The sequence below is a fragment of the Pristiophorus japonicus genome, unplaced genomic scaffold, assembly GCF_044704955.1.
Source record: "Pristiophorus japonicus isolate sPriJap1 unplaced genomic scaffold, sPriJap1.hap1 HAP1_SCAFFOLD_107, whole genome shotgun sequence".
Classification (NCBI taxonomy): domain Eukaryota; kingdom Metazoa; phylum Chordata; class Chondrichthyes; family Pristiophoridae; genus Pristiophorus; species Pristiophorus japonicus.
The window spans coordinates 1,081,357-1,099,037 of NW_027250723.1; the positions used below are offsets into that span (position 1 = coordinate 1,081,357).

General features: G+C 45.3%; 1 protein-coding gene across 1 annotated transcript; it reads left to right on the plus strand.

Moving 5' to 3' along the window:
• The first annotated feature begins 1,003 nt into the window (after positions 1-1,003).
• Positions 1,004-17,282, plus strand: LOC139241424 (probable G-protein coupled receptor 139). Its single transcript, XM_070869984.1, has 4 exons — positions 1,004-1,037; positions 8,385-8,436; positions 15,739-15,755; positions 16,372-17,282. The coding sequence occupies exons 1-4, from the start codon at positions 1,004-1,006 to the stop codon at positions 17,280-17,282; spliced, it is 1,014 nt and encodes a 337-aa protein (XP_070726085.1).
• Positions 17,283-17,681: the final 399 nt, after the last annotated feature.

Sequence of the window (17,681 nt, forward strand, 5' to 3'; positions counted from 1 at the left end):
TCAGTCGAGCTGGGATACCATATCTCGGAACAATTTCCCTCATTAACACCTTAACAACAGTTTTAGCCTTATTGTCCAGGGTAGAGGAGGCTTCAATCCATCTGCTGAACACATCTATGTTACTTACACATATTTGTAACACTCAACTTTTTGCAACTCAATGTTGTCCAACTGAAATGTCTCAAAGGTACCTTCGGGTAGGTGCGTCTTATCCCAATATCAGGGGACTCCCTTTCCTGGATTATTCTGCCGGCAAACCAGGCTACGACTACCGATGTTCTGGGCGAGCGCCTGAAGTCTAGAGTGCCACCAAGTATTCAAAAGTGTGTCACTTGTGGTCCTTGCTCCACAATGAGTAGCAAAATACATACATTCAATAACCCATAGAGCCAACTCGTCAGACATGCAAGTCTGTTCTGCGGGAGTGGTCCAGAGTTTAGAAACATTGTCATAAGTACATCCATAATTTTTTAAAAACAGATTTCCTTTTTCAGGAACGTCCTCCTGTGCTTTTACAACATCTTGGATGGTTGGCATTAGCTTTTCCGATGCTAACTTACCCTTTGCAGGACTTTTAGTCTGACTCATCATTCTGGGGCACTACCATTTGTTGTCCACGAGAGGCCTGTTTGGCCTCTTCGTTAGCACAATGGTTCCCTATATCAACCGGGGATTTTCCGGTGGTGTGGGCGGTACATTTAACAATGGCAATGCGCTTGGGGAACATGAGGGCTTGCAACAAGTCAGATACAAGTTGCATATGGGATATCTCATTCCCCTGTGGGAATAGTTCAGCTTTTTTGGCGGAATAGTCGGTTTCAAAGGCGGCAAATTCCAAGACCTGATTCTCCTGCTTAACTGTGGCGTATCCTAAAATTCGTGCACCTTCTGGATCAACAGAAGAGCTTCCGTCAACATACATAATCCAGTCTGGGTCTTCCATTGGTACATCAACTAAATCTTCCCTGACCGATGTGGCCTCTTGAATTAAAGATAAACAATCATGAATGGGTTCTTCCTCATCTTGTGGTGGCTCGGTAAGAAAACAGGTCGGATTAATGGCAGTAAAGTGCCGAAATGTAAGCCGAGGGTTATTTAGTAGGTAGATCTCATATCTACTCTGCCTGGCCATGGTTAGGTGTTGAGTCTGCAGTTGGCGCAGGAGGGCAGCTACGGAGTGAGAGGTGTTAAGACTACGGTGGCACAATCTTTCAGGATTGTATAATACAGTTGAAAGTGCCGGTCATAGAGGGGCCGTCCCAAAGCCGGAGCTTGCAGCAGGGCTGCCTTTAATTACTTAAAGGCTTCGACGTCTGCGGTTTTTATTTCAAAGCTGCCTTCCTTATTTGTATACGGGGTGAGGTGCTTAGTAATCAGGGCAACATTAGAGATCCAGGATCTGCAGTAATTGATCACCCCCAACCACTGTCGCATTTGTTTAGCCGTGTGATGGACTGGAAACTGGCAAATCGGTTCGTCATCCGGGGAAGTTCTCTGTACAATCAAGCTACGTAGTCATTACGAATAATCGGGGGACGATTGGCCGAAGGGGTTGTTCTGGGCGAATTTAGTGTAAGATCACCGTCCTCTCCTCGCTTGCCCCTCTTCTCTTCCTCTTTCGTGCCGAGGGGAGGGACACTCTCTACTCTAATGTCCTTCTTACCCACAATTAAAGCATCCATCTCGTCTTTCCCAGCCCCGACCTCATCCCATACCAGGCCGGGGACAGTAGGGCGGTCCGTAATTAGCAGGGCGCGGGCTATTTGGGTGTTTGGTATAACCGTATCCCTGTTTTTCCACCAATCCTGCACGCAACAGTACTGTTCCATCTGGTATCCATCCCCTTGGGTCGTGTTTTGGTCCTTCCACCCGAGGCGGCTTTTCCTTTCTAGTCACGTATTCAGTCTTGACCCGGGTTGGGGGCGCACCATCCCCCTCTCCTTTATTTTACTGCCAATAATATTTAACCGCCCTTTCCATCTGGGCTACACTGTTATCTGCCCAATTCATATTATTTGTCCAGATAGCGTGAGCAATGGAATAGGGCAGGCACTGAAGTAGGATAGCGCAGAATTGAGGAGAATCATCTCCTGCCTGAAGGCATTCTCTCCTGATTGACTTCCGTATATTTCAATAAATCATTCCATGAATTCGCCGGCGGTTTCTTCTCGTTTGTGTTTAGTTACGAATACTGCGGCCATACTGATGGGCTTCTGAAGGGTCGTGGTGAGAGCATTAAAGATAGCGTTTAGGCGATCCTAGACATCGTTAGGGTGAGCAACCACCAATGCATCATGAGTAGTACGTCCTAGGTGAGTTAGAAAACGGGCATGCCCAGTTGGGCTCAGGGTTTGCTTTACCAGGGCCCACAGGTCCCTTGATTCTGCATTATATCCATGCATGTCGAGGTCACTCCGTGAAATCGGAGGTCAGGGTTAAGTTGGGTTTGCGGATCTCTTTCAACTTATTTATCTTAGCCTTTTAACTCTTCAATTTGTTTTGTTTGAGTATCTATTTCTTTATTGTATCAGGTAAGTATTATTACATAAGCTAGTTAGGTTTTTATTTTTATTCCGACTATCGCACCATTTCCTCTGTTAGGTGAGTCTTTTTTCTGTTAAGAAATCCAAATTGATAATGTTCAGTATGAAACGGCTGTCAATGGAAAGGGTTAACTCCTTTACAGGTTTGTAAGATAACCTGATGTCATTACGTGACTTCACGTAATCATCTGAAAAAAAATCTCATCATCAAGAAAGGCAGCATTTGATGAAACTCCAATATTTTTTAACTTCTTAATCAGTTATTTGCAAAAGATATTTTTATAAATTGATTGAAAACGAGACCACACATTTTTAATAGCTATTTGTTCACTGAAATTCTATTTCGTCATCAGCCTCGGTCAATGCAAAGCCAACCATTTGATTATGTAGTCTATCGATACCTTTCTCAGAGGTCCCAGTGGAACTCTTAGTACGTTTCTCATGCGCGAACTCTTTCTTTAAGATGTCTATGGTTTTTAATATGTCCTCCTTCTGTCAATAAAAGCCCTAATTAAGTGGAGTTTTTCTGCCAACTCGATAGAAATGATGCATTTTTTCAGACTGCAGTGGAACTTAATAATTAAAACCTCAGAACATTTGTTTTCTTTCAGCACCTATTTAGTACGTTACGTCTTTTTTTTCGTCTTTTCCATAACTAGAGGGAAGTGTGGCACGTAATACTGAGAGCTGCTTTTCGTTATCTCAATGGTTCCAGCGTCAAGATTGTGTTATACTGTATCTTCTAAACTGCATATTTAACATGATATTTAATTTTTTTTGATACCTTTTGAATCCATCTCAGTATTTTGCTGTGCCTTATCTGAATATCTCAAAATCCCGCTTCAAACTTTGTAGTTTCAATCTTAATTTAAAACTTTTTTTTGAGCTTTGAAGCTCTTTTTTAAAACATTCTTTATCTCATTCCGAGCCTAAATTTATGTCTTTCAACCCAATGTAATCAATTTTTTTCTTTTACTCAACAAACCGATCCTTTGTGCATTTCCTGGCTCCGTAACTTATCCTCCGAATACACGTAATTCAATAAGGTTCACACTCTTAAACTTCCCACATACAGGACACACTACGAAGGGTTAAAAAAACTTACACTCTGTTTGAAAAAGTGGGTGGAGCTAAAACAAACCACAACTCCCCGGTTTCCCAAACAGACTTTCTTATCCACAGTAAAAATCACACAAGCATTTCTCATTTTAAAACAGACGTTCACAAGAGTCTCTCTTCTTTCCTATTAATTGTTTTGTCCGGCTCTATTTTTGGATCCAAGATTCATCATCTATCCCAATCGAGCTCTAACTATCCCGACTTTCCGTGTCGCCGCACGGATCGCGTCCAACGCGATTTGATCTATCCCTATCTAGCTCTAACTATCCCTACCTTCCATGTCGCCGCACGGATCGCATGCCACGCGATTTAATCTATCCCTATCTAGCTCTAACTATCCATAACTTCCGTGTCGCTGCACGGATCGCGTCCCACGCGATTTGATCTATTCCTATCTGGCTCTAATTATCCCTTTCTTCCGTGTCGCTTCACGGATCGCGTCCCATCCGATTTGATCTAACCGTAATTTAAGTTTGAAAGGTATTCACCAGATTGTCCTGCATCTCGTTCAGACACTACCTGAGATCAAGCGAGTGGCTAAACCTTCCTCAGACTTTTGAAAACGGGGGAAACTGTAGCAGTATTGAAATCATACCCACTCCAGTCGCCACTTTCCCCTCGTCTCGTCCAAGGCTAGTCTGGCTCTTAATTCGCAAGTTTTCGGCAGTCGTCCGTTGAGATCCCACTTCTGACACCAAATGTTGATTTCTGGATTCTTTTCCGTCAATCTAGTTCAGCAAAATTATTCAGTAGAATATCGTTTCTGCCTTAAACAAAACAAGCTTTTATTTAAAAGCAAATCCCGATCGGGGACTTTATCAGACAGAAGGAATGCAACTCTGATAGATCGCACTCACTTCCTACGGACAAAGTGATGTTACATTGTAAAGGAAAGACGGTTATACAGTTTCGGTAAAAGATAACAAGGTACAATTTGAGTGACATCCTAGTTCAGCCTATGCTCTCTGATCACTCTTTCCCTTTGTCCACTCAAAAGCCGATCTAATTATGATCTGGTTTTACACAAAGGCCTATTATTCTCTTACTGTTAATGTTTCAGTTTAGCAATATGAGTTAGTATTAACTTGAGGCTTGTTTTGCAAGCTGTGGGTTTTGTTTCAAACTGTGTTACTGTTGTAACATTTTGCAGTCTCGAGTCTGAGATGTCATGGCTATTCCACCATGAATTCTTTGTTAGCTTATACTGTCCCTACACAATTCCCACGTTCTCAACTTCAATGTCTATACATTTACAAACATTCACAGACCAGTGACCATATATTACTGGCAGTGTGTGTCACTGTAGGATATACTGAGTGTGGGTCACTAACCGGTGTGGAACACTGTACCTCACTGACCATGCATTACTGCGGGTATCTGTCACTGTAGGATGTCCTCAGCGTGGGTCACTAACCGGTGTGGAATCCCGTACACCAGTGATCATGTATTACTGGGAGTGTCTGTCACTGTAGGATAAACTGAGTGTGGGTCACTAACCGGTGTGGAATCCCGTACACCAGTGACCATGTATTACTGGAAGTGTCTGTCACTGTTGGATAAACTGAGTGTGGGTCACTAACCGGTGTGGAACTCTGCACCCCAGTGACCAGGTATTACAATGAGTGTGTGTCACTGCAGGATATACTGAGTGTGGTTTACTAACCGGAGTGGAACTATGCACCACAGTGACCAGGTATTACTGTGAGTGTGTGTCACTGTAGGATATACTGAGTGTGGGTCACTAACCGGTGAGGAACCCGTACCCCAGTGAAGATGTATTACTGGGTATGTGAGTCACTGCAGGATATACTCGGATTGGGTCGCTAACAGGTGTTGAACACCATACCCCAGTGACGATGTATTACTGGTAGTGTGTGTCACTGTAGGATATACTGAGTGTGGGTCACTAACCGGTGTGGAACATCATAACCCAGTGACCATCTATTATTGGGTGTGTGTGTCACCGTAGGATATATTGAGTGAGGTTCACTAACCGGTGTGTAACACTGTATCCCAGTGTCCATATATTACTGGGAGTGTGTGCCACTGTAGGATATATTGAATGTGGGTCGCTAATCACTGTAGAACAACATACCACAGTGACCATGTATTACTGGGAGTGTGTGCCACTGCAGGATATACTGACTGTCGGACAGCAACCAGAGTGGAACACAGTTCTTCAGTCACCATGAATTACTAGGAATGTGTATCACTATAGTATATACTGATTGTGGGTAATTTACCGGTGTGGTACACCGTACCCCAGTGACCATGTATTATCGGAGTGTGTGTCACTGTAGGAGATATTCAGTGTGTATCATTAACCGGTATGGAAAACCGTACCCCAGTGACCATGTATTACAGGGAATGTCTTTCACTCTAGGATATACTGAGTGTGTGTCACTACCCGTTGTGGAACACTATATCCCAGTGACCATGCATTAACGCGAGTGTGTTTCACTGTCGAATATACTGAATGCAGGTCACTAATCGGTGTGGAACACAGTTCTCCATTCAACATGAATTACTGGGAGTGTGTGTTACTGTAGGATATACTGTATGTGGGTCACTAACCAGTGTAGAACATCGTACACCAGTGACCATGTATTACTGTAAGTGTGTGTCACTGTTGGATGTACTGATTGTGGGTCACAAACCGGCGTGGAACACTATACCCCAGTGAGGATGTATTACTGGGAGTGTCTTTCACTGTAGGATATAATGAGTGTTGATCACTAACTGGTGTGGAACAATGTACCCCAGTGAACATGTATTACGGGGAGTGTGTGTCACTGTAGGATATACTGAGTGTGGTTCACTAACCGGTGAGCAAAACCGTACCGCAGAGAACATGTATTACTGTGAGTGTCTGTCATTGTAGGATATACTGAGTGTGGGTCACTAACCAGTGTGTAACACTGTACCCCAGTGACTATGTATGAATGGGAGTGTGTATCACTGTAGGATATACTCAGTGTGGGTCACTAACCGGTGTGGAACACCATACACCAGTGACCATGTATTACTGGGAGTGTCCGTCACTGTAGGATGTCCTCAGTGTGGGTCACGAACCGGTGTGGAACTCTGCACCCCAGTGACCAGGTACTACTGTGAGTGTGTGTGTCACTGTAGGATATACTGAGTGTGGGTCACGAACCAGTGTGGAACACCATATACCAGTGACCATATATTTCTGGGAGTGTGTGTCACTGCAGGATATGCTGAATGTGGGTCATTAACCGGTGTGGAACACCGTGCCCCAGTGATCATGTATTACTGGGAGTGTCTGTCACTGTCGGACAAACTGAGTGTAGGTCACTAACAGGTATGGAACACCATACCCCAGTGACCATGTATTACTGGGAGTGTCTGTCAATGTAGGGTGTACTCAGTGTCGTTCACGAACCGGCGTGGAACACTGTACCCCAGTGACCATGTAATACTGGGAGTGTGTGTCACTGTAGGATATACTGACTGTAGGTCACTAACCGGTGTGGAACACAGTTCTCCAGTCACCATGAATTACTGGGAGTGTGTGTCACTGTAGGATACACTGAATGTGGGTCACTAACCAGTGTAGAACACCGTACACCAGTGACCATGTATTACTGGGAGTGTGTGTCACTCGGCTATACTCACTGTGTGTCACTAACCGGTGTGGAAAACCGCACCCCAGTGAACATGTATTACTGGGAGTGTGTGTCACTGTAGGATATACACAGTTTGGATCACTAACCGGGATGGAACACCATACCCAATAGACCATGTATTACTGGGTGTGTGTGTCACTGTAGGACATACTGAGTGTGGGTCACTCAGCGGTTTGGACCACCGTACCCCAGTGACCATGTATTAAGGGAGTGTCTGTCACTGTAGGAGATACTCAGTGTGGGTCACTAACCGGTGTGGAAAACCGTACCCCAATAATCATGTATTACTGCGAGTGTCTGTCACTTTAGGATATGCTGAGTGTGGGTCACTAACTGGTGTGCAACACTGTACCCCATTGACTTTGCATTACTGGAAGCGTGTTTCACTGTAGGTTATACTCAGTGTGGGTCAGTAAGCGGTGTGGAAAACCGTACCCCAGTGATCATGTATTCATGCGAATGGCTGTCACTGTAGGAGATACTCAGGGGTGGATCATTATTGAGTGTGGAACACTGTACACCAGTGCCCATGAATTGCTGAGAGTGTGTGTCACTTTAGGATATACTGAGTGCGGGTCACTAACCGGAGTGGAACACTGTACTCCAGTGACCATATATTACTGGGAGTGTGTGTCACTGTAGGATATACTGAGTGTGATTCATTAACCGGTGTGGAACATTGTATGGCAGTTACCATGTATTAATGCAAGTGTGTGTCACAGTTCGATATACTCAGTGTGGATCACTAACCGATGTGGAAAACGGTACCCCAGTGGTCATGTCTTACTGGGAGTGTGTGGCACTGTAGGATATAGTGAATGTGGGTCACTAACCAGTATGGAACACCGTACCCCAGTGAACATGTATTATGGAAGTGTGTTTCACTGTAGGATATACTGAGTGAGGGTCACTCACCGGTGTGGAACACTCTACTCCAGTGACTATGTATTGGTGGGAGTGTGTGTCACTTTTGGATGTACTCAGTGTGGGTCACTAACCAGTGTGCAAAACCGTACCCCAATGATCATGTATTACTGCGAGTGTTGTCACTTTAGGATATAATGAGTGTGAGTCACTAACCGGTGTGAAACATTGTACGTCAGTTACTATGTATTACTGGGAGTGTGTCACAATTGGATAGACTCAGTGTGGGTCACTAAGCGTTGTGGAAAACGGTACCCCAATGATCATGTCTTACTGGGAGTGTCTGTCACTGTAGGTTGTACTAAATGTGGTTCACTAACCGGTGTGGAACACTCTACCCCAGTGATCATGTATTACTTGATTGTCTGCCACTGTAGGATATACTGAGTGTCGGTCACTAACCGGTGTGGAACACCATACCCCAGTGACCATGCATTACTGGGAGTGTGTGTCACTGTCGGATATACTGAGTGCAGGTCACTAACCGTCGTGTAAAACCATACCCCAGTGACCATATATTACTGGGAGTGTCTGTCACAGTAGCATATACAGAGTGTGGGGCACTAACATGTGTGGATCAACGTACCCCAGTGACCATGTATTACTGGGAGTGTGTGTCACTGTAGTATATTCTCAGTGGGGGCCACTAACATGTGTGGTATACCGTACCCCAGTGACCATGTATTACTGGGGGTATGTGTCACTGTAGTATATACTGAGTGGGGGCCACTAACATGTGTGGTACACCGTACCCCAGTGACCATGTATTACTGGCATTGGCAGTCATTGTAGGATATTCTGAGTGTGGGTCACTAAGCGCTGTGGAACACTGTATCCAAGTGACCATGTATTACTTGTCGGGTGTTTCACTGTAGGATATACTGAGTGTTGGTCACTAACCGCTGTGCAACACAGCACCACAGTGACCATGCATTACTGGGAGTGTTTGTCACTGTCGGATAAACTCACTGTGGGTCACTAACCGGTGTGGAACACAGAACCACAGTGACCATATCTTGCTGGGAGTGTGTGTCACTGTAGGATATCATGAGTGCGGATCACTAATCAGTGTGGAACCCGTACCCCAGTGAAGATGTATTACTGGGAATGTATGTCACTGTTGGATATACACACTGTTGTTCACTAACCAGTGTGGAACACCATACCCCAGTGACCATGCATTACTGTGAGCGTGTTTCACTGCAGTATGTACTCATTGTGTTTCACTAAGCGGTGTTGGACACCGTAACCCAGTGACCATGTATACTGGGAGCCTCTCTCAATGTAGGATATACTGATTGTGGGTCAATAACCGGTGTGGAACACCATCCCCCAGTGACCAAGTATTACTGGGAGTATGTGTCAGTGGAGGATATACTGAGTTTGGGTCACTAACCGCTGTGCAACACCGTACCCCAGTGACCATGTATTACTGGGAGTATGTATCACTGTAGGATATACTGAGTGTGGGTCACTAACCGGTGTGGAACACCTTACCCCAGTGACCATGTATTACTTGGTGTGTGTCACTGTCGGATATACTGAGTGTGAGTAACTAAACGGTGTCGAACACCATACCCCAGAAAACAAGTATTACTGGAAGTGTGTGTCACTAAGGATATACTCAGTGTTGGTCACTAACTGGTGCAGAACACCGTACCCCAGTGGTCAATGTATTACTTGGAATGTGTGCCACTGCAGGTTATACTGATTGTGGGTCCGAAACCCATGTGGAACACCATTCCACAGTGACCATGCATTACTGGGAGTGTCTGTCACTGTAGGATGTACGCAGTGGGGTTAACTAACCGGTGTGGAACACTGTACCTCAGTGACCATATATTACTGGGAGTGTGTGTCACTGTAGGATATACTGCGCGTTGGTCACTAACCGGTGTGGAACACCATACACCAGTGACCATATATTACTGGGAGTGTGTGTCACTGGAGGATAAACTCAGTGTGGTACACTAACCGGTGTGGGACACTGTCCCCAAATGACCATGTATTACTGGAAAAGTGTGTCACTCTAGGATAATCTGAGTGTGTGTCACTAACCAGTGTGGAACACTCTACCCTAGTGACCATGTATTAATTTGAGTGTCTGTAGCTGTAGGATATACTGAGTGTGGGTCACTAACCAGTGTGGAACACCATACCCCAGTGACCATGTAATACTGGGAGTGTGTGTTACTGTAGGTTATACTGTGTGTGGGTCACTAACCGGTGTGGAACACTGTATCCCAGTGACCATGTTTTACTGGGAGTGTGTGTCACTGTAGGTTATACTGAGTGTGAGTCACTACCCGGTGTGGAATATTGTACCCCAGTGACCATGTATTACTGGGCGTGCCTGTCACTGCAGGATGTACTCAGTGGGGTTCAATAACCGGTGGTACACATTGTACCAAGTGACCATGTATTACTAGGAGAGAGTGTCACTGTCGGATTTACTGAGTGTGAGTCACTACCTGGTGTGGAACACCGTAACCGAGTGACGATGTATTACTGGGAGTGTGTGTCACTGTAGAATATACTGAGTTTGGGTCACTAACCGGTGTGGAACACTGTACCCCACTGGACATGTATTACTTGGAGTGTGTGTCACTGTAGGATATTCTGAGTGTGGGTCTCGAACCAGTTTGAAATACCGTCCCCCAGTGACAATGTATTACTGGGAGTGTCTGTCACTGTAGGATATACTGAGTGTGGGGCACTAACCTGTGTGGAAACAGTAACCCACTGATCATGTGTTGCTGGGAGTGTGTGTCATAAATACATAAGAACATAAGAATCAGGAACAGGAGTTGATAATCTAGCACCTCGAGCGTGCTCCGCCATTAAACAAGATCATGGCTGATCTGGCCGTGGAATCAGCTACACTTACCCACCCTCTCCCCGTAACCGTTATTTCCCTTATTGCTTAAAAATCTATCATCTTTAATTTGACTATATTGAATGAGCTAGCCTCAACTGTTTGCTTTGGCAGAGAATTCCACAGATTTGCATCCCTCTGGGAGAAGAAATCCCTCTCAACTCGGTTTTAAATTGGCTCCCCCGTATTTTGAGTCTGTGCCCCCTAGTTCTAGTCTCCCCGCCAAGTGGAAACAACCTCTCTGCCTCTATCTTGTCTATCCCTTTCATTATTTTAAATGTTTCCATAAGGTCACCCCTCATCCTTCTGAACTCCAAGTGTAAAGATCCACTTTACTCAATCTATCATCATAAGTTAACCCCCTCATCTTCGGAATCAGCCTAGTGAGTACCCCATCCAAAGCTAGTATATCCTTCCTTAAGTAAGGTGACTAAAACTGCACGCAGTACTCCAGGTGCAGCCTCACCAATACCCTATACAGTTGCAGCAGGACCTCCCAGCATTTGTCCTCCATCCCTCCCGCAATGAAAGCCAACATTCCATTCGCCTTCCTGATTATCTGCTGCACCTGCAAAATAACTTTTTGGGATTCATGCACAAGGACCTCCAGGTCCCACTGCAACGCAGCATGTTGTAATTTCTCCCCATTCAAATATTCTTCGCTTTTACTGTTTTTTTTTTCCAAGTTGGATGACATCACACTATCCGACATTGTTTTCCATCTGCCAAACCTTAGCCCATTCGCTTAACCTATCTAAATCTCGTTGCAGCCTCTCTGTGTCCTCTGCACAACCCGCTTTCAAACTAATCTTTATGTCATCTGCAAATTTTGTTACACTACACTCTGTCCCCTCTTCCAGATCATCAATGCATATTGTAAACAGTTGTGGTCCCAGCACCGATCCCTGTGGCCCACGGCTAACCATCGATTTCCAACCCGAAAAGGACACATTGATCCAGACTCTCTGCTTTCTGTTATCCAGCCATTTCTCGATTCATGCAAATACATTTCCTCTGACTCTGCGTACCTTTATCTGCTGCAATAACCTTTTATGTGGCACCTTATTGAATGCCTTTTGGAAATCATACACACCACATCCATCGGTACACCTCTTTCCACCATGCTCGTTATATCCTCAAAGAATTCCAGTAAATTGGTTAAACATGATTTCCCCTTCATGAATCCAAGTTGCGCCTATTTGATTGCACTATTCCTATCTAGATGTCCCTATATTTCTTCCTCAATGATAGCTTCAAGCGTTTTCCCCCCTACAGATGTTAAACTAACTGGCCAATAGTTACCTGCCTTTTGTCTACTCCATTTTCTAATCACTGGCGTTACATTAGCTGTTTTGCAATCAGCTGGTACCTCCCCAGAGTCCAGATAATTTTGGTTGATAACAACGAATGCATCGGCTATAAATTCCGTCATCTCTTTTAATACCCTGGGATGCATTTCATCAGGAACATGGGAACTTGTCTACCTTGAGTCCAATTAGCCTGTCCAGTACTACCCGCCTAGTGATAGTGATCGTCTCGAGGTCCTCCCTTCCCACATTCCTGTGACCAGCATTTTTTGGCATGGTTTTTGTGTCTTCCACTGTGAAGACCGAAGCAAAATAATTGTTTAAGGTCTCAGACATTTCCACATTTCCCATTATTAAATCCCCCATTTATCTTCGAAGGGACCAACATTTACTTTAGTCAATCTTTTCCGTTTTATATATCGGTAAAAGCTGTAGAATATGCTCAGTGTGGGTCACTAACCGGTGTGGAACACCATACCTCAGTGACCATGTATTCGTGGGAATGTATCTCACTGTAGGATATACTGAGTGAGCGTAACTAAACGGTGTGGAATACCGCACCCCAGTGACCCTATATTGCTGGGAGTGTGTGTCACTGTAGGATGTACTGAGTGTGGGTCACTAAACGGTGTAAAACACCGTACCCCAGTGGCCATGTATTGCTGGAAATGTGTGTCACTGTAGCATATACTGAATGTGGGTCACGAAACGGTGTGAAGCACTGTAGCCCAGTGGCCATGTATTGCTGGGAGTGTGTGTCACTGTAGGATATACTGAGTATGGGTCACTAACCGTTGTGGAACACCATACTCCAGTGACCGTGTATTATTGGAACTTTCTGTCACTGTAGGATATACTCAGTGTGGGTCACTATTTATTCCACTTCCGCTTCTGAGGCATACCCTCGGACTCGGGGATGGCCCGATTATACATTGACAATTAGTTCCCAGAGTGCTGGAGAGTGCAATGCATGACGTACATTCTCTGTCACAGGTGGGGCAGATGCTGGTTGAACGGACTGGAGTGTGGGGTGCCTCTGTTGCCGCATACTCCTTGCGCTATCTACTCTTGGCTTCAGCTTACTCTGGGTGATAAGACTCGAGGTGCTCTGCACCATGCGGATGCTTTTCCTCCACGTTGGGCTGGCTTGTGCCAGGGATTGCCAGGTGGAGGTGGGATTGTTGCATTTGTGAAAGCAGGTTTCGAGTGTGTCATAATGCATGACCTCTGCTCACCTGTCGTTCACTTGCAATAACGAATCACCGAGAAGAGCGTTTGATTTTTGAATCACATGTCAGGCATGCCAAAGCTGTGGCCGGACAACAGAGCTGATCGACTGTGGTCAATGCTTCGATGCTGGGGATGTTGGCCTGAGCGAGAACACTGACGTTGGTGCACCACTCTGGCCAACTAATTTGCAGCAAATTGCGGAGACTGCGTTGGTACTTCTCCAGTGTTTTGAGGTGCCTGCTGTAAATATTCCATGTCTCTGAAACATATAGGAGGTCGGGTATTACTACTGCCCTGTAGACCATCACCTTGCTCCTGGGTTTGAGATCCTGTCTCCAAACACTTCCTTCCTCAGCGGTCCGAAGTCTGCACTGAAACAGTGAAGGCAGTGTTGGACTTTGCCATCAAGGTCTGCCTTTGTTGACAGTAGGCTTCCGAGTTATGGAAAATGATCCACATTGTACAGTGTATAGCCCAGTAAACCAAAGCTTCCTTGAAACTCTCAGCGGATGACGAGTTTCCCTGCACCTATCACCGCTGATACATACTGAGTGCCCCATTTACAATTTAATTCACTCGCCATTCACACTGGAAGTCCTTTCGACCTCACGGGCTTTGGGCTGGGAATAAAACCCTTGCATGTTGCTAAACCTGATCCTGACCCGAGTGCACTGCCCCTGCTGAAAGTACAAGTGCTGGACCTCTGTTCTGAACAATGTTCTCTCCCCACACTCCACTGGTGCCGGTATGGGAATTCGGATGGTCCCGAGCTGTGCTGCCTTTTCTTGTGATACAGGGAAACTTCGTTGTTCCAATTCTTCTCCGTCCCCTCCTTCACATATTGTTCAGGTACATTGATGACTGTGTTCAAGTAATTTACTTTTCTAGCCATGAACTGGAAAATGTCCTAACTCGCACGAAGTCATGATCACCCATCACCTCAGACCTGTGCTTTCTCACCTATATTGCCTCCTGGTTAAAGAACGCCACGCTTTTTGAAAATTCTCATCCTTGTTTACAAATCTCTCCATGGCCTTGCTCCTCCCTACGTCTATAATATTATTCTGCCTCATAACCCCTCAAGATATCTCCGCTCTTCAAATGTTGCCCTCTCGAACAATCCTCATTATACTGCTCACCCATCGGTGGCCTTACCTTCAGCTGCTGGGGCCCTAAACTCTGGAAGTCCCTCCCTAAACCTCTCCGCTTCTCTAACTATCTTTCCATTTTAAATATATCCTGAAAATTAACCTGTTTTACCAAGCTTTTGGTCACATGCCTTAATTTCTTCTTTTTTATCTCGGTGTCATATGTATCTGTGTTGTCCTATTAACACAGTTCTGAAGCATCTTGGGAGGTTTAACTACATTAAAGGCGTGATATAAATAAACGTTATTGTTATTATTATGCATAATATTAGTTATTATTAATGTTATTAATAATAATAATAATTATGTAGTCAACCTTGCTTCTAATTTACGCCCCTCTCTGTCATTCACATGCTCCGTCTGATATTACCCTTCCCTTCCTCTACATCTCGAAGTCCATTTCCGAGGACAGTCTCTCCACAAATATCTACCATAATCCGGCCGACTCCTCCAGCTACTTTGATTATATGACCTCTCAACCAGCTTGCTGGAAGGACTCTACTACATTCTCCGAGTGTCGCTGCCTGCGTTGTATCTGTTCCGATGATGCCAGCTCCCACACCAGTGCTTACAACATGTCTTCATTTTTCTGAGCTTAGGATACCCGCCCTCTGTGGTCCTGTAACATCGTGTGGAGTGAGTAGGAGAGGAGGGACGAGGCAGAGTCATGGAGACAGTGACAAGTTGAGTCAATAACTCGGGCTGATGGGCTACAGTAGTGGGGTGGTTCCCCAGTCCCCGACCCCCTCTGGTTGATTATCTTCCTGCAGTGACCATGCCCTGTTCCGAGAAGGTTCACCAGGCTGGTTCCTGAGATGAAGGTCTTGACTTATGAGGAAATGTTGCGCAGGCTGGGCCTATAATGGTTGAAGTTTAGAGGAATCAGCCGTGATCTTATTGAAAGGTATAAGATTCTGAGGGGACTCGACAGGGTAGATGTAGAGTGGGTGTTGCCCCTTGTGGGGGAATCAACAACTAGGGGACATAGTTTCAGACTGTTCTCGATGTTGGGGAAGTCCAGAACCAGGGGACACAATCGAAGGATAAGGGGTAAGCCATTTAGGACCAAGATTAGGATAAACTTCTTCACTCAGAGAACTGTTAACCTGTGGAATTACCTGCCGCAGAGAGTTGTTGATTTCAGTTAATTGGATATATTTAAGAGGGAGTTAGATATGGCCCGTATGGCTAAAGGTATCAATGGGTATGGAGAGAAAGCAGGAAAGGGGTACTGAGGGAATGATCAGCCATGACCTTATTGAATGGTGTTGCAGGCTCGAAGGGCCGGATGTCCTACTCCTGCATCTATATTCTATGTTTCTATGTTACTATTAATATTGCCCACCCGCCCGCTGGGCTGGCTCGGCTTCCCTCCCACTGCCCCGTCTCTGCTAAACTGGGAAGCAGCGGGTTGGAGGTTGGTTGCGTTGGGATGATGTACTTCACATGTTAACCCCTGAGCCGATGTGCACCCGAATGTTTTTATGCTAAATGACAGGCCTTACTGTCTGGGCTCAGTCACCGACAATGTGTGACCAACAATTGACTGTCACTTTTCCCTTCCGTTTATTACAGTGAATTTAGTGGCGATTGTGGTCCTGTCCCGGGGAAAGTGCGGTCTGTCCACCTGCACCACTCGCTACCTCGTGGCCATGGCAGCGGCGGATCTACTGGTGGTCATCACTGAGGTCATACTGTGGCGGATCAGTTGGTATTATTTCCGGGGATCTTTCCTGAATATCACCCCTGTGTGTCGTGTAATATATCTCCTGTCCCGTGTAACCACAGACTGTTCTGTCTGGTTCACCGTCACTTTCACCTTTGACCGATTTGTGGCCATTTGTTTGCAGAAGCTGAAAACCAAATATTGCACCGGGAGAACTGCGGCTGTGGTTCTGGCAACAAGCTGCATTCTGCTCTCTTCTAAAAACATTCCCTTCTACTTTGCATTAGAACCTGTATATACAATCGACAATGTTCCGTGGGACTGTGTCACAATCCCAGCCGCTTTTACTGAGCCCGGATGGGTGGTATTTGATTGGTTGGATACGGTTTTAACCCCACTGCTACCATTCGCTGTAATTTTATTGCTCAATGCTCTGACAGTCAGACACATTTTAGTGGCCAGTCGAGTCCGGAAGAGACTGAGGTGTGAGAGCAAGGGGGAGAATGGCACTGACCCAGAGATGGAGAGCAGGAGGAAGTCTGTAATTTTACTCTTCACCTTATCCGGCAGCTTCATACTGCTGTGGCTGGTGTATTTTATAGATTTCTTATATTATAGCATTGCAGGAATAAATCCCACTCAGTACAATGATTCTTTATCAAACTTTGAACAAGTCGGACAAATGCTGCGGAATTTAAGTTGTTGCACAAACACATTTATTTATGGGGTGACCCAGTCCAAGTTCAGAGAGCAGTTGACGAGTGCGGTGAAATATCCGTTTACCTCAATTATACAATTAATTAATAAACAGAACAACTGAGCACAGCCCAGAGGCAGGTCCCAGTGTTTCCAGTCCAGGTATATAATATTTCGCCCCAGACTTCCATCCACTGAATTACACCAGAATGGCTGGTGATTTGATGTTACACCCAGCGACCTGTTCAGGACACGGCACATTTTCTGATTGCCATTTCCCACCTTGTCTTTCTGGGCAGCACAACGAGCTTGTTGCATTCTGTCCGAGTTCTTCTGTAAAGGGTCACTACAGCTATTTAGTGAGGGAATTCATTACAGCTTCCAGAGTGAGAGGCTCGTCAATAGGTAGGTCGGCAGAGTGTAGCTGCAGTTCAGGGGATACATTACAGAATATACAGCACAGAAAAATACACTTCGGGCCTACTGGTCTGTGCTGGTGTTTATGTTCCAGACATACTCCTCC